This window comes from Varanus komodoensis, unplaced genomic scaffold (assembly GCF_004798865.1).
Source record: "Varanus komodoensis strain SLA01 unplaced genomic scaffold, ASM479886v1 scaffold5, whole genome shotgun sequence".
NCBI classification, from domain to species: domain Eukaryota; kingdom Metazoa; phylum Chordata; class Lepidosauria; order Squamata; family Varanidae; genus Varanus; species Varanus komodoensis.
Window position 1 is genome coordinate 44,111,203 of NW_025336087.1, and position 21,938 is coordinate 44,133,140.

General features: G+C 39.6%; 2 protein-coding genes across 4 annotated transcripts in view; both read left to right on the forward strand.

The window, feature by feature from the left end:
* Positions 1–3,230, forward strand: part of GKAP1 (G kinase anchoring protein 1) — a 28,259-nt gene extending 25,029 nt beyond the window's left edge. Inside the window, exons 11-13 of one of the 3 annotated variants that reach the window (XR_006416231.1) lie at positions 549–626; positions 911–1,210; positions 2,912–3,230. Coding sequence is in view for 2 of the 3 variants with exons in the window: in XM_044445729.1 (XP_044301664.1) it covers positions 549–626; positions 2,912–2,959 (126 nt within the window). In the remaining variant the exon portion in view is untranslated. Of the gene's footprint in view, positions 1–548; positions 627–910; positions 2,227–2,911 lie in introns of those variants that run through there. The other 2 variants (XM_044445730.1, XM_044445729.1) reach the window with 2 other exon arrangements.
* Positions 3,231–6,235: 3,005 nt separating this feature from the next.
* UBQLN1 (ubiquilin 1) overlaps positions 6,236–21,938 on the forward strand; it is a 29,498-nt gene continuing 13,795 nt past the window's right edge. Inside the window, exons 1-2 of the mRNA XM_044445728.1 lie at positions 6,236–6,630; positions 20,521–20,672. Coding sequence (XP_044301663.1) covers positions 6,466–6,630; positions 20,521–20,672 — 317 coding nt within the window. The 5' untranslated portion in view covers positions 6,236–6,465. The remainder of the gene's footprint in view (positions 6,631–20,520; positions 20,673–21,938) is intronic.

Below are 21,938 nucleotides of genomic sequence, written 5' to 3' on the forward strand. Positions count from 1 at the left end.
TGACATGATAACCGGCATAGCTAGTTAACAATGATGGGTTGCCATATCATGTGAACCTAGTTAGAGTTTGACTAGCTCGACATTCTCATCAAACCAGCTAGTTTTCATGTTCAGTTTTATTGTATTTTATGAGTGCGATTCAATTTCTGTTTAATCATCTTCCATAACTAAAATTTCATTAGGTACCCTGTATTTCTTATCCTCGCTTAGGATTATTGCCATATGTGTGTGTAAAGGTTAGTGTAAAATCTGCCTCTGAAATTATCTAAGTATTTAGGGAAACACAAATAGTTCTCTTTAGAGATGTAAGTGTACAAATTTTAAAAATACTGTGACAACCTTTATCTGACAGGAACAGCCGTCATTTTCATGAACAGTTTTGTCATCAGCAAAAGGGTTTTGAGACTAATATGCAAGATGAAATATGTAGAGTATATTTTTCATGAAGCTATGTATGACTTGTAGCTTCATTCTTTTTAAAATAACACTTTTGTTAAAGATGTAAAACCTCTATCAGAGCAAGGCAACTGTTTTTGTTTTTCTTTTAGGTCAGCAGTCTTCATGCTGCATTGGAACAAGAAAGATCTAGAGTGAAATTACTGCAGGCAGAGTTAACAAAATATCAGGTAATGTGAGATAATTTACTAGGAAGATTACCTTGGATTCTAAGATAAGCGAATAGAAACCTTTTAACAGAAGGAAAATTTCCATTCTTCCCTTTTACTTCCCTAAAGAGCATAGTTGGTTCGACTGTTCATCTAAATAATGCTGGTTTGGGTATGGGAGTTGATGGAAGTGAGACTTCTAAAATTAGGTAGAAAGGAAGAGACAGGAAATTTTCCTTCCTTAGAATCCAATCTATTGTTGATGTTATTCTTTATTTCTGCCCATTGCTTGCCTTGTGTTTCAGACAAGGAAGAAACAGACTTGAGTTACAACTGGTCTTTGTTTTCAGAAACGTTGGCAACCCATTACATCTTTTTCCGGACAGCCACATTGTATGATACCCGTAGTACCTCGCTCAGTTTGCAGTCACCTTCTTGAAACTTGAGTTTATATGCAGACTTCATGGCCACAAGATCTAGCCCAGTTTTTGAACTATTTTTCCCTCCATCCCTTACCTCCTTAAACCACCTAGCCTGATGAAGAGTTCTGGAGGACTTGAAGGCTTGCACAACCTTTTGTGGCATTTTGGCTGGCCCTAATAAAGGTATTACCTAACTAAATTTTGGATTCCCCTTCCCCCTATTGGATTTTGGACTTTTAAAAAAACTGATGGACGAGCACAACTTCTTTCTCTCTCTCTCTTCCTTCATACATGTCTGTTGTGTGTTTCCTCTGAAATGTTTTTAGAACAAAACTTCATAAAAAATTCCTTTGGATTGACTATAAGAATGTTGTTCAGCTCTTGCTTGGATGGCTTCTGTCTTTGTTTAACTATACAGTTTTGCTTTTCAGAGAGTTGTCATCCAGTGTGCCTACTTGTACCTATCCAAACTTGGAGGATTATAGACATCCAAATGAGGGTGGGGAATGCATGGAGGCAACAATTCCCTATGCACTTCTACACTGCAAAAAACATATAGTTGATTTCAATCATCAATGTCTTTTGATCCTGCTCATGTGGAGGAGGTGCTGAGACCGCTTCAGGATGCCTTGTGTCCTTGCAGAGACTTGCTAGTCCCCTCCCTGCCCCTTGGTACTCACCCCTTGCATTTGTTGCACTTGTGACTTTGGAGCTGCAGCTGGCACAGAAAGAACCACACCAACTATGAGAATGTAGGGAGGGAACCTCAGTTAGTGTCACAGCTGACGCATTTCCAAGGTCAGCACTGACTCTCTGACCTATCTTACAGCTGCCTAGACACCATCTAGTGGCCATGGGATTATGCTTTAAATAATTTTTAATTTTTCAGTGACTTGCATTTTTTTATAAATCTCCTTTTGTCTCCTTTTCCAATCATGCATCATTCTGACTTTCTGCTTAGTGATCTGCCAAATTCCTTTACACCACTGTATCTGTTAGTTACCAATTTACCATCATTTAAATGCACTACTCCCACAGCACAGCCCTAAACATTTATTCAGAACCAAGAGCCACTGTGTCCAATAAGGCTTGCTTTCCAGTAAGTGCACAGAAATCTGCAGGTATAATCTTATGTCAGGCATTTTTGCTGTCCTTGGGTGCAGAAATCTTCATTCTCATGTCTTTCTGTGTATATTATATACAAATAAAAAAGGGATGGCTACATCTACTGTTCATCTGCTGATGGATGAAAACCATCAATGTGGCATTTTTAGCTATACCGTCTTCCTCCAAATCTACTTTAGATATCTAGGCTAGACAGGTAAGAGAGGAAAATCACCAGAAATTGCTTTCTTACTGTTCTGTTGGTGTTGAGATATAAGTTGCCTATTACCCAAGAACTTGAAAGGAAATGTTGACTAATGATGGGAATACACAAATTCACTCACCCGCTCACTAGTAATGAACACCTCCATCTTAGCATCTTTGTGCTTCTCCCTCACCCCCAACATCCTCTTACTAGGAAATAAGACCACCAGGGAGTTTTGACTAGGGCAGGAACAGGTAGCTCCTGTACTTTTCCTTTCTGCAAAAGCCTCTCTTGCTTCTTTCTACAAGGCCATGTGGAAGGGGAGAGTATCTTCTAATTATTTTAAGGAGTAGTATCTATATCTTTGCAATGGGCTTTTCTGTAGGTAATAACATTAAAGAGAAACTGCTGGTGCTTTTTTGCTAAAGCCCTGCTTATGGGAAAAAACTGGCTTTTTCTGTTCATGCTTAGATATGATATTTTATACTTATTTCATATCTGTTCATATTTCATATCTGTTCATACTTAGATATTTCATAACTAGATGTATTTTTCCTTTCACTTTTCTTTTACAGGGTGGAAGAAAAGGGAAGAGAAATTCAGAGTCGGACCAGTGCAGGTGATCATGCTCACACCAAATTCAAAGCAAAGCAAAAAGGAAAAAATCTTGATATACAGGGGTTTTGCAGAAATGTATATTTGTACTACTGCTTAACTATGCAGTTTGGAGAATTTAGAATAAATTTAATTGCCTAACAATCTGAATATTCAGTCTGTTGCACTTCTTGTATAAAGAAGAGAAGCTGAAAACTAGCATTACAGTGAGACTCAAACCTTGTTTGTGGTAATACTACATTTAGTTTTTCATCAGTCAATAAAACTTTTTGACATTTTTTTATGACCCTGGCGTGTGTAATTTCAGTTAGGTTTGAAACAGTGAGATGATACTCAATTGTTACCATGCTTTTGTGACCATTTTCATTTTAGTCTTTCCTTTTTCACATGACCACCCCAGAGTGAATGCATTGACACTTATAGGCTAGTAGTGAGGAAAGTCTAAGCAAGAAAGGGAAAGCAGGACAGTGATAACGTGAGAAAGTATCTCTGCCTAAGCACCAACTGAAATGTTCAAGCACACTGTTTCTGACAAGAACTGCTCTGCACAGTCAGTTTGAAGGGCTTAATTATCAAGCAATGTCACATTGCATCAGTTTTCACTCCTTACGGTATGAACTCATTTCTAGAATGAAATGGAACCCTTTTCTCTCACATCCTCCCTAGTCAATTTGATATTGTGTTACAGTTAAGTCTGATACAGTACAACAATAGAAAGATGAAAATTTCTTCAAGGCATGAGTGTTCAAAATGTTTAATGTTCAAAATGTTCCCACCTTTAGAGTATTGAGGCTTTCAAGGCACTTTATCACAAACATGCTGTGATAAAGTAGCACAGAGTCTTGTCAAGAGTGTGCATTTGCTTTAGTGTAAAGTTTAACACTTAATTTACAATTTAGACTTAGACTGTACAGCTTATGTTTACTCAAGTTTAGGCTGTCTTGACCTGAATAGTGGGTACAAAGAAGCAGTTACCCCCAGAAGCTTTATGACAGAATCTCCACAGGAGGACAAATGGAAAAGTACTTGATCTTGGCCATCTTTGTGTCATTTATTTCAGTGAAATAAATCCCAACTTCTCCCACCAGAATAACAGTGTTTCTTATAAGATGCCTCCATCGGACAAGCTCAGAAGACACTAAAAGGGACACCAGGTTGTCACCAATTTAGATAAAAAGTAAGTAAGGGAGGACATTATAGAGGGAGGTATACATATTAATAAATATTAATTCCAGAGTCAGGATGAAAACATGGGAAACATGACTGGGTGGGTGCTATTGTTATGTCCTGCTGCTGGGCTGCCCAAAGAACTGGTTTGCCATGGTGTAAACAAAAATTGGATAAACCTTTGGTCTGATGGAGCATGGTTCTCATGTTCTGATGACAATTGCCTACCCTCTAGTGCATGTTGGGCAAGAGATGAGCACTTCCATTTTAGTAGCTGTATGAAGACCTTAATAAGCCTACTGTTCAAGGTTTTTCAAACATCAGTCTATTCTAATTACCCAGTGAAGGCTTATCTTTTACTAGTATGGTTTAATTTTGTTTTAAGGTAATAGTTTTGTTTTACTGTGTTGCATTTTGTTGAAGTTTTGGCTACCAACCAGATGCTTTGGCTAATGGCAGTATAGAAATGCAATGAATACAATTTTTGTGAAGGACATAACAGCAATCACAATTGCTGTAACAGCAAGGTATAAACCAAGGCTTCTTCAGGTGTGGTTTTAAAGTGCTGTCAGTTTGCACCATTTGCAGTTGGAGGGATGCCCATAGAATGTTTCCACAAGTAATTCTGTCTCTCCTCTTTTGTATATTCTCACAATGGGAAGGATCCATGAATTCTTGCCTACCATGGTTTGTAAAAACAAAAAAAAGCAAAACAAAACCAAAAACCCAAACAGCTATGTGGCTGCCTGATTTCAGGAATGGCATTGCCTGGAGGGGGCTTGGCTGTAGCATGTAGTATTGGTGTGAATGTGTTTTCATGGAGTCAGGCAGCACGGCAGCCCCATTTCTCCCTCACCCAGTCCATCCTATCTCCCTTCAGTCTGCTGCTGCTTTATTACCCACTTGCCCAAGGCACACAGGTGTATGAGATGTAAGAAAAAAAGATTTGTACAAAAGGTTTTTTTGTTATTCGTATCTCAAGAAGTGAGTAAGTCCACATCATAGGTTCACTGCTGCAACTTCCTTCATACTTCCTGCTTTAATATTAATGCAGCTGAGAGTTTAACTTTTTTTCCCACACTAATTTGACACCATTTGGCCCACATTGCTTTTCCTTTATGAATTTCAAACATTCAAGGTGAAGGAAGCCACAGCAATAAATGTTTATCTTCTAAAACTGAGCAATTCAAGGGTAATTGCTTGAATACACTTAGCCCAAACATAGCAGGAGGGAACAGTGAAAGAAGGAAAGAACTTTGACTACACATACTGGACAAGAGTTGATTGGATTTAGCAGCTACTTCTTCCAATCTGAAGAGCTTCATGGCAATTGTGCAAGTAGTGTATAATGGGAAAGTACAACTAGAGGCATGAATTGTCCCAAATTTATTCAGTTGGCAATGAGACGAGGAGTCTGTGTGTAAAAAGCCCTTGCTATCACCATAGTAACAATGACATTACCTGGATGTCACTCATGTAGCAATTTTATTGTCCTTTAAACAGCAGGCAGTTCTGAGAAGGGGTGTTTGTGTGATTCAAAGCAGGTTTCTCGTGAAATACTATTGTTCTTTTCTCTAGACCAAGCCATCCCATCTCTCTGCATTACTATACCAGGGCCTTATTCCCCCGACATTACACACGAAAATGAAGGCAAGCTGAATATTTGCAGGTTGCGTCTCTGATAGGGCTGGTTTGTGATACAGGTGAAACGCACGTTTTTTCGCTACCACGATAATTCGTGAAAGAACTTACTTCCAGTGCGCATTAAAATTTTAAAAAGTTCGGAAATGCTGTAGCAATAACTTCTTCCTTCCGTGGAAGTGCGGGGAGATTGTACAAACAATTGTACACTAGCTTGCATGGGGAAAACCCACCGAAGCGCTGCACATATGTTAATAACCAATCCAAATCGTCTGCGCAAGCGCATGTATTTCCTCGCTACATAGAATTCTCGTTTGGCAATATTAGCCTGGGCCCTTTATTACGCTCAACTGGCGCAGTAAATACGCACGCGCCACGAAGTTCTCTGGCCCGCCCATCTGAGCGCATGCGTATCAGACAAATTCATTTGTCCGGTGCCAGCCAAGTCGGTTCCCCTTTTCTAGTAACTTCCCCGATTCCTGACGTCATCAGCAGGCGCCTCAGCTGAGCCGGGCTGCTTCCGTTGAACTCTTCGAGTGTGGGAGAGCGATTACAGCGTCGGGGTGTGCGCGCGAGAGAGAGAATCTGTGAAGGGGTGAGAGGCGAGGGGAGGGTCGGTATTACCCAACATCCAGCGCGCGGCTCGGCTAACGAGTAAAGGAGGCCTCTCTGCTGTCCGTCCGTCCCCCTTTCCTGCGCGCGCGCCATGTCTGAGAGCGGCGAAAGCCCTCCTGGGCCCCAGAGCCCCAACGAGACCCCTGCACCGGCCGCATCTGCCTCCGCCTCGGAGCCGCGGATTATCAAAGTCACCGTGAAGACCCCTAAAGAGAAAGAGGAGTTCGCCGTGCCCGAGACGAGCAGCATCCGGCAGGTGAGGGGGGAGGGGCGTGGCCGGTACCACCGCGCGGTCTTGGGGGGGGGGAATTGTGGGGAACCTGCCCTTACTGGCGTGTCCCCTCTCTTCCTGGGCGAGCTGAGAGCTGAAAACTGGCAGCGGCGCGGTCCCTCTGCGTAGTCACCGGGCGAGCTGCTGACGCGGGTGGAGCCCTTGTTTTATTGAAGGCCTGAAAACGGATCGGAGTGACTCGGCTGCAAACGGCGCGCGTCTCTCTTTCGTTATTCTTTCAAGTGGGTTGAAAGGGAAGAAGACTCTTAACCCGATCCTAGCCGAGCTTATTTGCAAGGGCCGTGCCGTTCACGGGGAGTTACTCTTAAGTAAGCGCATGTAGAATAGAAGCTTTCACAAAAGTCAGACCAGGCAAGCTGGTGGCAACGTCCTGGTTACATTGCTGGAGGTGGGGGGATGTTGCTGAGATGCGGCGGCTTTGTCTAGAAGAGAACACAAAGGAGCGAGGGCTGGTGCTCTGTCCTGTGCGTATGTAGCAAACTGTTGCTTCGAGTAGGGACTCAATGAAAAATAACTATTTCAAATGTGGCAAATTTTCTACCAGCTATAAGCTACCAGTTTTATATTGAATTATTATTAACCATGATGGAGATTTGTTACTACTGGTATACGGTGAATATTAGTGGTTGGGGACATGAATTGGGGGGTGCTATTATGTCCAGCTTCACATAAACGCCTGCTTGTCCACTGTGGGAACAGATTGCTGGATTAAATAGGCCTTAGTCTGATCCAACATAACTCTGCTTGTGTTTAATAATAAATGTAAGCTGTGTCTATTGTATTATGTGTAGTAATGGAATGTGTCTTATTTTGTTGGGATATATGTGTTGGAAAGCTACCATAATCTTACATGCAGTTTTCCATGTGGAGGTACTTTCTCTGAGATAATGTGTCACATTTGAAGCAGCCTACAGCCTCTTTACATCTTCTGTTTTGAATACCAGTATTTGATACTCCTACATAAGGAGTATTTGCATTGTTTATGTGTCCGAGATTTTATTTGAAAGTCTATGCATATCTTTCTCTGTTGTACGTGAACATTGCATTTGCTGAGTCATCAGCATGACCATCCCAGTGCTTTCGATTGTTTTCTGCTAAACCTTAATCTGTTTACTGTTATATTAAATAGGCCTGGTAATTCATAGCTTTATATCAGAAAGCTACTGTTAAGGGTTAATAGTCTCAGTGCTGAAGTAGTAGAAGGACAGGAGAAAGGAGATTTGGTAGCAAAATCTAGAATTACTGTGGCTAAAGGACCAACCCATGGACTGATGTGATAAGATGTCTAATTTCACTGCTGTTTAAGCTGAGGGCATCCTGTAATAGGTATCTGAAATGATATGTTTTTTGTTTGAGATTGCTTTTAATATATCTGATACTTACTGTTGTAGCCCAAAGAACAGAAATATAAAATTGTTGTGACTGTTTATTCCAGTTGGAGCAAGTTGAATAATAAAAATGCCAGACAATTTCAGTTTATCAAAACACTGCAGATTGGTTGCTTTCAGGAATAGACTGCACAGCATCTTTAGAAATAAGCAAGTAATTTTTTATCACCAGCTTAGATGCACTTTTAAATTGGTATAAAATTGTAGCATAGTGTCATTCTATCTTCTCATTGGGTAGAGGTGTTAAGAGTTTGGGGATTTCAGTTTTCTTTCATTTAACACCGGGTTCTTTGTAACAGGTACAGCATTGTATGATTTTTCTGTCTGAATCTTTGGTAGAACTGCTGTGCCCGCAAATAAGTACTCATTTTCCCTTTTTAAAGCATTAAGACATACCTTTTTATTATCTATTTTAATTAGGCTGAAACTAGTTCTTTCTGAAAAAAAGAAGTCTCATTATCACAAGCATTGTGTTCAGTTTAATAAAACCCCTGCTTTTTCTTTCTTCCAAGCATAAATCTTACAGATTTGAATTAATAATGCTGGAAGCCAGCTTGAAGTTTTCTCCTGCATCCTGGCATGTACCCCAGTTCTTGTGTTTCCTGGGGAATGGCATGCTTCATTCTCCCCATTGTAAGTGTCTGCCTTCCAGCCACAATGCACAGCTGCTGCCAAAGTCAGTTGTATGATAATGCGCTAATGATTATACATAGTGTGAGAAGGATCAGCAGGAAAAGAAACACTGAAATGCTGGATCAGAATATCCATGAGAGTTCAGTTGTGGTATAAAATATGCAGATTTTGGTGTAAAATCTTGAGAAATATGTTTGTGCTATAATCTTGTTCTTGCACGTTTTCAGTTCCTGTACACCTTTGGGTACTATCACTGCCTCTTAAAACCTTTTAAATTATGGCAGCTTCTGCACAGGCTGATGGGTAGAAACAGTTTCAAATAGTAGAACCAACATGTTATTTTAGCTTCTCCTACCACCACCTAATAATTAGTGTTCAAAACAGTTTTTAATGCAACTGTTTCTGATTTTGCAATTCGATGGATGGTTTTCTTCCTCCAGTAGAGAATTGAGAAGAAAGTACCTGAAAACCAGAGGCAGAAAAACAAACAATTCATTGTACATTGGATAAAAGCTATTCTTGTATCTTATTTGAACTGAAATGGAATTAAGCCATTATTCTTAAATTTGCTTTAAAAAGAGATAAGAAATGTATTTAAATAAACCACCACAAGGTTGTCTTACCCATTATCTACAAATTAGATGAATTTAGATGAAGTTGGGTAAGCAAATGGGTTGGTATGCACTGGAGTTAAACTCATATTCACTTCTTAGATTCTGGTTTTGGACTGAAATAGGAAATATTCAAGTATTCTGGCTAGTTTATCCAGTTACTATCTTCTACCTCTAAATTCTAAACAGGTAATTCTGTTAACTTTCTAGAAGACCTAATGATAATGCTTTTGTAATTACATTTGCAAAATGACAAGTGCCAAAATATCTGAACATACTAATATGTGGTGCAACAGGCAGCAATGTTCTTCCAGAACATATTGCATTTTGCAGTTGCATCAAATGTTGGATGGGGTGGAGCTTTCTGGTCTTGCTTGTTTGATCATGTAAACTGTCTCACTGTATCAAAAAAGCCACTGTACCTTGGTTTGAATGACATAGCAAACTGCACTCTGGTGCAAAATTAGACTCATGGTACCAGGCTTGATTGCCAAGGCCATGGTGGCTTGTTTCAGTCATGTGAACTGTGTCAGTGTAGGCTGCCTTTTTCCTATTGATGCAAGCACATCATCATTAACATTTCTGTACTGCCCATAGCCAAAGCCCTCTGGGCAGTTAGCTTCATTAAGTCACCCATTCATATTTCAACCAGGTCTGACCCTGCTTAGCTTCTAGGCTCTTCAGGTGCTTTGTTGTTCTGTTTTTTCCCCCAATTTTAACTTTTACCCAGTTTCTCTCGTTTGGTAGCATTATGAGAACTGGTATGGTGGCTAGAGTGTTGGTCTAGGGGAGCTGGAAGATCTGGGTTTTAGTCCCTACTCAGACAAGAAGCTCATTGACTGACTTTCATTTAGCAAATATCTGGCTCACATTTTGGCTACAGTTGAATCATGTGCTGATGCTGGCAAGACTACAACCAATTGGATTCAATTTGCTCAAAGTTAGCACCTTCGTTGTATTGGAAGGAATGTAATCATGATTTCAGTTTGGAGAACTAAAACAAATTTCAGCTCTGGATAGACTAAGCTTCAGTAAAGCACAACTGATTTTAGACTTCACTGAATTATCCTGCATTAGAAGTAGTGTTTTGTCAAAGATTAATTTTGTAGTTTTGTGACAATAGTAATTGCCCAAGGTAAGGTTGTAAAAATCTTAGGTGCCTAAAAATTTGATGCTACTGCCTAGAAAATAAAAATATGTTTCCTTTCCTGGTTCCCAAACTGCAAATATTAGATATGCTCTGATGATGTATGGTGGATATAGTCAAAGGAAAGTTTCAGATATGAAATTTCAAAAAGATTTATTTCTGAATATGAAGATTATGTATTATGATTGCTCAGATGTGGACTTGATTTGCAGTGTTAAGTCACCACTTATTTGCATGTGCATGTTACACTGCAGAAAGGCTATTAATGAGTTATAATGTCAATATGTACAGCTCATGTAGTTCAATATTCGTTATTGTATAATGATAAATTAGTATATTCTTTGGTCAAATCACTGTTTAAGTCTGTAAGTAATATTATGAAGTTCACTTGTTTCTGAAATGATTCCAAATTTCTGTATATTTAACAACTATTGCACATAAATGTATATAGCGGTTACTGAGTTCAGCTTTTATAATCATTTTGGGTTCCATCTCTGCAGCACAATAATCCTAGGCATGTTAACTGAGAAAACAGACCCCTTGAGTTCACTGAGGCTTCCTTATAAGTAAGTGTACACAATATTGCAATTGTGCTAAAGGTCAGTCAAAATCAGTGGATATTTTACAGTAACAAGCAGTTACCCACAGCTTTATCTTGTTGTCAGAGTAGATATAGAGAGCCAACACTTCTGCCTTTTTAAATCAAATATGCTGAACTTCTGCCATATTTTCACTCATTATCATAATCTAGCACTATTTGATCTTTGAAATTAGACATCTAATAGAATTTCAGTTCAAAAACAAATGGAATTTACCATTGTGACATAAGTAATCAAATAAATCAAACACGTTAACTTGTTTCTAAGACATCAGAAAAGAAGAAATATTTCTCTATTTCCTCAGCATAGTGTAGTTCAAATTTGTTTTAAGTTTGAACAACTTTATAAGGTCATTAAAATGTTTGGTTGTTGTAATAATTGTGGCTTTTAAAGCTTGTAATTATATCTTCAATATATGAATAGTAATACAGACTTTTAAGAATAAGATGCTGCTGCATCACTTCAGCCCTACAAGCAAGTCCACAACTTTTTAGGACACTTGCCGCCATATACCTATGCTAGTAGTATATTACAGATTGATGGCCTCAAAGGCAAAAAAGGAATATTCTTGAATTTAAAATAAACACAAAACCTCACAAAGCCCTTTTCTTACATACTCACCAGGAAGTTGTTACATTCTAGAGGCCAACTTCATTTTAGACATCCGCATATCTATGTATTTGATAGTTTGACTTCAGTTTTTTAAGATTAGACTTTATTAAATCAGGTGATATGTCACATGTTCTTCCTTGCTTAATATTAGACGAATCTCAACTGAATTAAAAAAAAATGTTTGAGTTGGTGAACATTTCATAGCTTTTTCACCACAAGTTGCCATTACTTGAATGTAACAAAAGACAAATGTATGTGTGAACTGTCCAACAATTAATAGAGTGATGTGTCCTTTTCAACCATTCATAGATACTGTGATCCTATTATGTGCATAAGCAATGTTACAAAAGTCTGTCATATATTATTAGTGCCTTGTGAAATCGGTTAGTAGTGGCTGGAAAGCATAGAGACAGATACAGAGTTACTGCTGGCACTACCCATAATCGGCACAGTCTTCCAGCCCCCTCTTTCACTTCTAGGATTTGCAGCCAGGGACAGTTTGGAGCAAACACAACGGCTTCACCTAGTTCTGAGACTTCTGCTAGTGAGTGTCAGCCCACTTTTATTGTGAAGAGGCCTCCTTTTGTATAGGAAGAAGCATCAACTCTGTACCCCTGGCAGTTCCTGTGCTAGAAGAGGGAAAGGTGGGCATCTTGCTAGATATTCAGGGGCTGAACCTTTTTGGATCCATGGACACATTTCAGAATTTGAGAAAATGCTGTGGGCACCACTACAAAATGTCTAATGGATTTGGCTTCTACCTGTCATGTTTGTGGATCTTACACTGAGTCCTATTCAGCAAAAATGTTTGTTTTCTGTCGGTTAGACACTGCAACACCTTTTTGTTTAATTCAACCAATGGTTGACTGCAATATAGCTAATACATATGCTAAACATGTGTTTTTGAAGGGTCCTGCAGTTAAGTTTTGTCAGGGACTACCTTATTACACCTATAAACTTTGCACTGGATTATTATGTAACATTCAGTGTGTACGCACGCTTTTAAATTATTTTCCTGCTTCATGGAAATTAACAAGTTGAAAGGGACATGGCATCTTTGTGTTCCTCTGACAGCTAAAAGACTGATAGTACATGATTGAAAGGATAAAAACTCATCTCTTAGAATGCAGTGTATTGCAAGACATTACACTTTTGATACATGAATGGATGATATACACACACACATATGCACACACATATCTACACACACATTTACATACAGAGAGAGAGAGACAGAGAGAGAGCACGGTCAAATTCAGATAGATACTTATTTAACAATTCAGTCAGCTTTTGTTGGAGCCTATGTGTAATTGCTAAAAAAAGGTTTGCATTGCATAAAAATTCACCTATGTAACGTTTTAAAAATGGAAACAGTAGCACATTTTGGAGTGCCCACAGGCTGCTGCTTCATCACTACATTTAATTCAAGTCTTCAGTCCACTGATTTTGTCAGTGGCATGTATAATATCTGTAGTCTGGTGGCCAGTGTCAGCAGCATGTCAACGCTGACCATTGAAACACTTTTTGTTGAGCATGGTGTTTCAACTCTGTACCTAACTCTGTTTTCAGTCTTGCCTGCTGCCTGTCACCCTGCATCCGCAGACCGCTTCTCTAACAGTGCAGTTCCAGGCTTTGAAACAGTTTCCTGCTGTAGTATAGTGCCCTACCTGAAGTTTTAGCTGGCTCTATTTGCCTCACTCTTTTCTTTGCACACTTCACTACTCTACCTCGACTTGTAAACTTGAAAGTTTTGCTGTTGTAGCTCAACTAACTCGAAGTACAATGCTTCTCTGTTTGAGGATATCATTGGAGATGATAAAAATGCTGCATACAAGTTTTATGCCAGTTATAACTGAGAAGCATCAGGTGCTTGTTGAATAATGTCAGCTGAAATTTTCTTGCTACTATATGCCTCATCCATTGTCTGACTGTGTTTGTTTTTTTTCTGCAAATTTAGTGGCAATTGAACCATAGCAGTGCAATTTCATGCATGTCTTCTCAGCAATAACCTGGGATTTACTCCTAGGTAACTGTATAGTTTTGCAACATAATCTGTTTTGGTTATGATTCACTAGCCTCAATCAGTGTTATCATGAAGCAGATCTGTAGTAGCAAAGCACATACTTTCTCTAGGGGTAGAGGCAGAGTTCTGCTGGCACTGTCTGTATCAGGCTGAGTCAAGTTCCACTCTTGTCTTTTTAAATAACAATAATAAAGGTAATTCACAGGTACACAATTGCACAATTTCAGGTGACTGAGATATGCCTTGCTATGTCATAGCCTTGCTATGTCAATGTCCTGAGAATGATCTCCTGTCAAAATGCAGGAGGTACCATCTAGGTACATTGGTGAAACAAAGTTAAAAAAGGTTGTTGTTCTGTGCTTGCCTCTTTTGCAGCAAGATTTTCTAGTTTTGGGTATGTTAACTGGACCTGACTCTTCTTAGCACCCTGCATTTTGTTCCATTCTTTCCCCAGACACCAAACACTCAGGAAGGTGGAAGAGCATGAGTTGCCCTATTTACCAGAGCGTGGAGTTTTGACAACAAGCTGTCAGAACTAGATCTTCTTTTATAACAGGGTTCAGGACTTATCAGGATTTTTGATAGGGACACATGTTTGTGTGTGTGTGTGTGTGTAGAATCTTGGGAAAGGGCTGTAAATTTGAAGAATACTGAAAAAAGTCAGATTCAGCCAAAAACAAGAGAGAATCTCACTGTGAAGGGGGTGTTCTGCTGGCCACCCACCTTTTTGAAAAAAGTTCACTAATAGCTGTGCTTTCCTTTCAAATTCACCTTTTGACAGGGGACAGCAAAGTAAAAAGTAGCCCTCTTTTCAACTTCCTTGGGTCAGTGTTTGTGTTTGGTGCCTGCTGCACTTGGACAGCAGATACTTCCCAGAACATTGCCCAGGTGAGTCCCATTTCAGATCCACACAAGAACATTCCTACATTCTTGTGCAGCCCCAATTTTTTAAATGAAAATATTTGCATACATTTGGGGAGCCAAAAAAAGGGGGGGGTGACAAGCCCGCGGCAACCTCTCTAGTGTCTTGCTTGAACACTTCATATAGAATATCACTGGCTGTCAGCCCAGAGATTGCAAAGCAATATGTGGGGGCGGCGGGAGGTGGAAAGGGAAAAAAGGCTACAGTGAGCGCAAAAGGGTTCACAGTTGCTAAGGGCAGAGGAAATATGATAGGTCCTGCCATGGGGTCCCCGGGGTGGCCATGGGGGAAGAAGTGGGCAACAATACACAGCCTCATCTTCTGTCAGGCACACCATGCATAGTTCTTTGAACAACCTGTAGTGTACCTTGAAAAAAAGCCACACGTGTATAAACTTATAGCATGTGTTGCCATGTCATATGAACCCACTCAACAACTTCACCCCAGCATTCTGAGGCTGCTAATAATGGGAACAAGCCCACTCTTTGCAAAGAAGGGTCTTTCTGTAGAGGAGTCAGAAGGTAATCTTTCTGCCACTACCATATGTCCACATCTACCCCTGCGCTGTCATAAGCTTTGCATTTGTGACTTTGGTGCCAAGTTTTAAGTAGAGCATACCAAAAAAGCTTAAATGTTACCTTTGCTTTCAAGGCCAGCCATATTTGGGATTCTTTCCTTGTCACATCACAGCATATGTATTTCTTCCTGGATGACTTCATTAAATTCATGTTAAATAACTTCATCTTTCCACAATGGAGAGGATTAGTAGAACTAAGGAAAAACTTCACAGGGCTAACTAGGTTTGGATTCTTCCTCTCTGTTGACCTTTGTATTGTTCATCTGTTCTAAATTATATGATGTACTTAATGATGCAAGGCCCTCCCTAGGAATGATCCCAAACTTAACAGGTATTACCAAATCTCTGATGTTTTATTTGCTGTGTTGAAATGTTATGTCAAAACATTTTCTTTTGCTGAGCTTTACTTGCTTTTGTGTGGTTTTAATAGGTCTTATGTTGTCCTGAGAGTTGCATTGAAGGGCAACCTAAAAATCTTATCAATGATACATTTAAAAAGCATATGGGTAGGTAGAATGCTCTACAAGTCTTTTGTCCCTAGGAAACAACAGAATACTTCAAAGTGCAATGAATGTGTAAATAAGAACAGGGAGAAGATTCCAATTATTGCTGTATCAGTAGATGAATTGGCACTGATGGGAAGGAGAAGAGTAGAAGCAAATTTTCCACCACCATATAGGTTTGCATAGGTACTTAGTTCCCTGTGCAAACTTAAAATCATGTGTTGAAAACATGGTTGCATTTAATCCACAATGCATTGATAAAATGAGTGCTTACTAAAGAAAAGTAAATATATATAATTCTGTATACTTTTACTGCTGGACCTCTCAGTGGCTTTTGATGCCATCAGCCATGGTATACTTCTGGCATAACTGAGTTAGAAGTAGGGGGCATTGCATTGCAGTGGTTCTACTCTTACTTGGAGAGCCATCTCCAGAAGGTGGTGCTTGGAGAATCCTGTTCAATGCCATGGGTTCTTCAATATGGAGTTCCTTACAGGTCTGTTTTGTCCCACATGCTGTTCAACATCTACATGAAACTGCTGAGTGAGATCATCTGGAGTTTTAGCGTGCATTGCCACCTTTTCATTGTCAGCAGGTGAGGCTGCGGATGAGCTAAACCAGTGCCTGGCTATGACAGTGGACTGGATGAGGGTCAACAACTGAAACTCAATCCAGACAAGCCTTAAGAAGCTGCGGATGGGTGGTTTCTTTGACCAGAGGGAGGGTGTTCAACCTGTTCTAAAGGGGGTTGCACTTCCCCAGGTTCATAGCTTGGGGGTGCTCCTTGTTCCATATTTGTCACTTGAGGCTCAGGTGGCATCAGTGGCTCAGAGTGCCTTCTACCTGCTCTTGTTGGTGACACAGCTACACCTCTTTCTGGGCAGGAAAAGCCTGGCTTCAGCAGTCTACACTCTGGTAATCTCTAAACTAGTTTATTGCAATGCATTCTTTGTGGAGCTCCCCTTGAAAACAGTTCAAAAGCTGCAGCTGGTGCTGAATGCAGCACCCAGGACCTGCAGGTCTGAACACATAAGACTGGTTCTGACCCACTTGCATTGGCTGTATACTTCTGAACCCAATTCAAGGTGCTGCTTTTAACCTTACAAAGCCTTAACATGGCTGAGGACCGCATGACTGAGGGAAGTGCCTCTCCCAGCTGTGGTATCCTTGGACACTGCATTCAGTCTCTGGGGCTTTCCACTTAGTGCCACTTCTGAAGTAAGTGCAGAGCGTGGCAACAAGGAGGAGGGCTTTCTCAGTGGTGGTACCTGATCTGTGAAATAAACTGTGGCCCAGCTGGTGCTGAATCTGACATCTTTCTGATGCCAGGTTAAGACAGCTGTCCTTTCTGAGACTTTTACAGATTCACTCAGCCACCTAGGGACTGGAGAAGGATCACCAGGTGTTTTGCAGAGTCACTTTTTTGTTATTCCTTGATATTGTCTGTTCTTATTATCTGTTCTTAGCTGTTTGAAACTTTTAAAATATTTTCCTGATTTTATTAAATTGTATTTTTAATAATCTGTTTTTATATTCTGTGAATACCACCGAGAGAACATTGGTTGAAATGAAATAAATAAGGAAAAAGCATATTTAACTTTTATTTGTATTTACTAGCATTTAAAATTTGAATTTTTGACCAACAGTAGTTTTATGGTGTTTGCCTAGCAGTCAAATAGTTAGAGGTCTCTACATGACAGTCAATACATGAAATACTTCCAGATTGGAAGCTCTTAGAGTTAGCCAGGCATAATTTTTCCTCCGTCCTTCCTTCCTTCCTTCCTTCCTTCCTTCCTTCCTTCCTTCCTTCCTTCCTTATTTGCTTTTTAATCTGTCCCATTAGCCACATGGCTACCCAGGTGGGTTGCAGACAATAAACTGTATGACTTCCCACACTATGGGGATTCAGTCCTAGCCATCCATTCTGCTTTGTGCTTACATTCATGAGCATGGCACAGCTATATGCACAAAGAACAGATGAGAAGCAGTGCATGGGGAGAGAATAGCCTATGCAGTGTAGGTTGTTTGTGGACCAAAAAGCAATCAGACTCACTGAGGGTTGTCCCCTCTAGTTCCTTCCCGGCCTCTGCTCAATATCCCAAGGGATCTGGCAACTAAAACTACCTTTTCTTCTCCCATTCGCAATCAAGAACATTTTTTTGATTCAGTTGGATGTGAGAACAATCTGGCTGCAACACTTTTTGTACTCATTGTGACTTTTTTCCTTCCTCCCCCTTTTTCTCTAGAGATTTCCTTCACAATCTCCAAGGTGAAAGCTAGAGACAGTTCCTCTAAAGAACTTGGTCAGCTCATTGAAGGGTCTGCCATTCATTTTGTATCTCCCCTTTTAAATGAAACAAATTCATTTAAATATTTGTGTTAATTTTTTAGTCAGACTTGTGCAAGGGTAGGGGTGTATAGTTGCAGGGGTCTGCAATGGAAAACCTTGGCTGGGTAATATCCTAGAACGTGTCTTTTGTCAAAGACTTCAGCAGGACTAAATAGGGTAGTTTTGACGGGGAAATATACAAATTCCTTATGAAAGTTGTCTTGTTTAACCCTGCTTTAATCCTTGTTTTAGAAATAAAGTCTTACCTTTGACAGCTGTCGAAAGTAAAAGCTAGCAGAAACAGGATGGGGAAAAAGTAGAAAAGGTGGAGAGCCTTGGGAATTATGAGGGAAATACTAAAATACTAAAAACCTCTAAAAAGAGAGAAAACAGTCTATACCAAGTTTAATAATAAAAAAAACTTGCATCCCTCTGGGTCAATGTCCATGGTTGATTTGTTTTGCACTTTGACAGGCGTTAGCTTCCAAACGTTGCTCAGGCAAGGCTTTCCACCTTTCAAGTTACACAAGAATGACCAAAAAGGCTTTAAAAATAATGAAAATATTTGCACCCATTTTTTAAATGGGGCTCTGTACCAGTGATAGTCCCTTCACTGTATTGCTTGAACTCTTTGGAATGGCTGTCACTGGTTGTAATGTCAGAGCCATGTTAGGCCATTTTCAGAGTTGGGGTACTGCAGTGAGAGCAAAAAGGAGTTTCAGTTGGCATGGGAAACTTCAAACCAGTAACCATTGCTCCACTGTACTGCTTGGGCATTGATGGAGCTGCTGTCAGCAGTGGTGGCCTGCATAGGAGCTGCAAGGAGTTTTTACTGCTCTGACTGTCTGCTCTCTTCTTCCCTACACTGATGCTGGAGTTGGTTATCCAGGTTTGGCCAACATAGCAATATGTCATGCATGCAGAACCCCTAGCACATGGCTTGACCAAAACCAAGCTATCCTTTGGGACATGTTCAAGGCGTGCAAGACAGGTTTGTGTGAATGCAATCACTGTAACACCCCCCCCCCCAAACAAACAAACTGGTACCAACCAGGAGAACTGGTAAAGGAAACATATTGCTGTTTTAAGTTAACTTTTTCATTTAACCTGAAACACATTTTTAAGTATGTACAGTATAGTAATTTCTGTTTCTAAAAAATAGACAAAAGACATTGTTGTGCAAATAGAACAATTAAAAAGAATCTGTGTTGATAAAATGATGCGGCTAAGGAAAGTACTAGGGAAGTTGTACTGAAATAGACATATGGTGAAAATTTTATCTGCCTGATATGTCTGTATATAACTCCATGCCTCTTTAAAAAAAAGAAGTGGGGAAGGGAGTACAGTGGGGAAAAGAATAATAAATGTTATTATCTAGTTGGCTTATTTAAAAAAAGTGAACAAAGCAAGACTATTCAAGAGTAAAATACCAGGACAGAAGCACTAATGATGCCTGGCAAGCTTTTTCTGTTACTGGGAGCTTCAAACATTCAGATGACTTCACCATGTCTCCAGTATAACCCTACTGTGGGTGATTTCTGTGATTTCACTCTCAGTTTTTGAGGGAAAGCATTGTACAAATCTTTTGCACATGAAAAGTCCCCACTTCTGATAGGTGAGGACTGTCTTTTTATGTGTATAGGTTTGGGACATCTTTGGTGTAGGAATATGCTAGAATGTATGACCGGGACTCAGGAGATGTAGTCCCCAATCAGCCATAGAGCTCACTGGGTGACTTGGCTCAACTCAACCTACCTCATAGGGTTGTTCTGAGTATAAGATTAACAGGAGGAGAATTGTGTAAGCCTCCTTGAGTTCCTCGGAAGAAAAAAAGGAGGGTTATATATAATATAAACTTTGAAGCTGTCAAATACTAGTTGTACTGTTTTACCAGGATTACTTTCTCACTAATGCTATTTGAAGTCTAGACTGCATTCCTCAGAAGGGCTCTTTCTGTTTATAGATGGTTTGTGTGCCTTCTGTGAATTTAAAATTTCTTACATTAATTGACTAAGACTAAACTAAGATTTTATACATATGCCTGTGTATAAAGGCATATGGAAGCTGAGGTTGACCTAGGTGTTTTTGGTTGCTGATACAAGTGTAAGGAATTGCTATATTGAATGGATAGAATATTTTTACATCTCACTTCATGAAACTTTGAAAGTGTGAATAAGCTGGAATAAGACACTTTAATCTTGGAACTGTTATGAAGGGTACCCATGCTCTGTCTATTCTTAGACTATTTATTCTTAGTAAACAGTTTTCATGTTTTCATATTTGAGGAGAAGTTCTAAAGCAAAATCACTTGCCCGCCTGTTCCAAAGATCTGTACTGTTGATTCTAGTGGGAAAAGGCCATTACACTGTTGAAGTCAGTAGAATTAAAATACTACTTTGAATGAAGGGGTATGTGGGTGTATACTTAAAATAAACTATACTACGATACATACATGGTAGTAGTAGTCTATTCAATAATGCACTATTTAAACAAAATAATGACTTTTTCAGTTTAAGGAAGAAATCTCCAAGCGATTTAAGGCCCACACTGACCAACTTGTGTTGATATTTGCTGGAAAAATTTTAAAAGATCAAGACACATTAACCCAGCATGGGATCCACGATGGACTTACTGTTCACCTTGTCATCAAAACACAAAACAGGTAGGATGAAAGATGTTTGTTGACCTTTTTATTATGTATGATTATTTCCATCTGTGACAAGTTTTGGTCAAACTGAATTGCTTCAAAATAGTATCTCATATCCTGTTTAAATTGACAGTACAAACCAGAACAGGTAAAACCTTTGTTTCAGCAAATGGCAAAAATACACAGCTATTTATATTTCTTGTGAGAGATCTTGAATGGCCCTTTAAATTTGTACTAGTTTAGCAGGTATTATTTCCAGATATTGGCTCTTCTTACAGAATCCATACTTTCTTAGCATTTATTTTCCAGCACAGAAGCAATTGGGACTCTTTTTACTTTTGCCTACCAAGCTGTTGTCATTTGCATCAAGAAGAAAAAAGAAAGGAGAATTGATAACTTACAGCAGAGTTGAATTTTCTTGCAACTTCACTGTGGAAGGTGCAAGTCAGGTATTCATATCTAGACTGGTTTTATCAGGGAATCTAGGAATTTGCAAGCTTGCTACTTTCAAGCCTAGAGAAATTTATTTTATTAGGCATTTAAACATGTATAATAATCTGATTCTGGCTTGTTATGAGACAGCAAGTGGGGATCAATTCAGATGTAATACTTAAGAAAACACAGACAGGGGTTTCTTCCTTGGGTTAACCACCCCCTAACAGCAAGGAGATCAAGGCTGGAACAGTTGTGCAGCATGAGCGTACACTTGTTCATTCCCAACATCATACAAGCAGGTCCAGTGAGTTATTTGCCTATTATGGAATATCTTTGGTTTAGAAGAAAACTAGTTCAAGATAGATTTGCTTTCAGATTCATTCAAATCTAGGAAAGACTTGCAAGCAACACAGTCCTCACGCTGGACATAACTTTGTTGGAAAAATCTCAAAAGTGTTTGGTATTTGTGTAATTTTCATTCATAATAAAACCAAATGGAAAAAAAATCAAGAGCTTGAGATACATTCCATCCTGTGTTCATAGCTTCTCAGTAGCTTTGTTTTTTTTCGGCAACAGAATGAGCCTCGGCAGCAAGAATCTTTCTGAGCTAGCTGAAAGATAGCAATCTTTTCAGGCTGTTGCATCATGCTGTGGCAATTCCAGGACTTGTAGCGGGGTCCCCCAGGGCTCTTTCCTGGGGCTGATCCTGTTTAATCTTTTCATTAATGACATGGAAGAAGGGGTGAACAGTCTGCTGATCAAATTTGCAGATGACACTAAAACTGGAGCAGTGGCCACAACTGAGGAGCAGGTACTCCAGATCCAAAAGGATCTAGACAGACTATG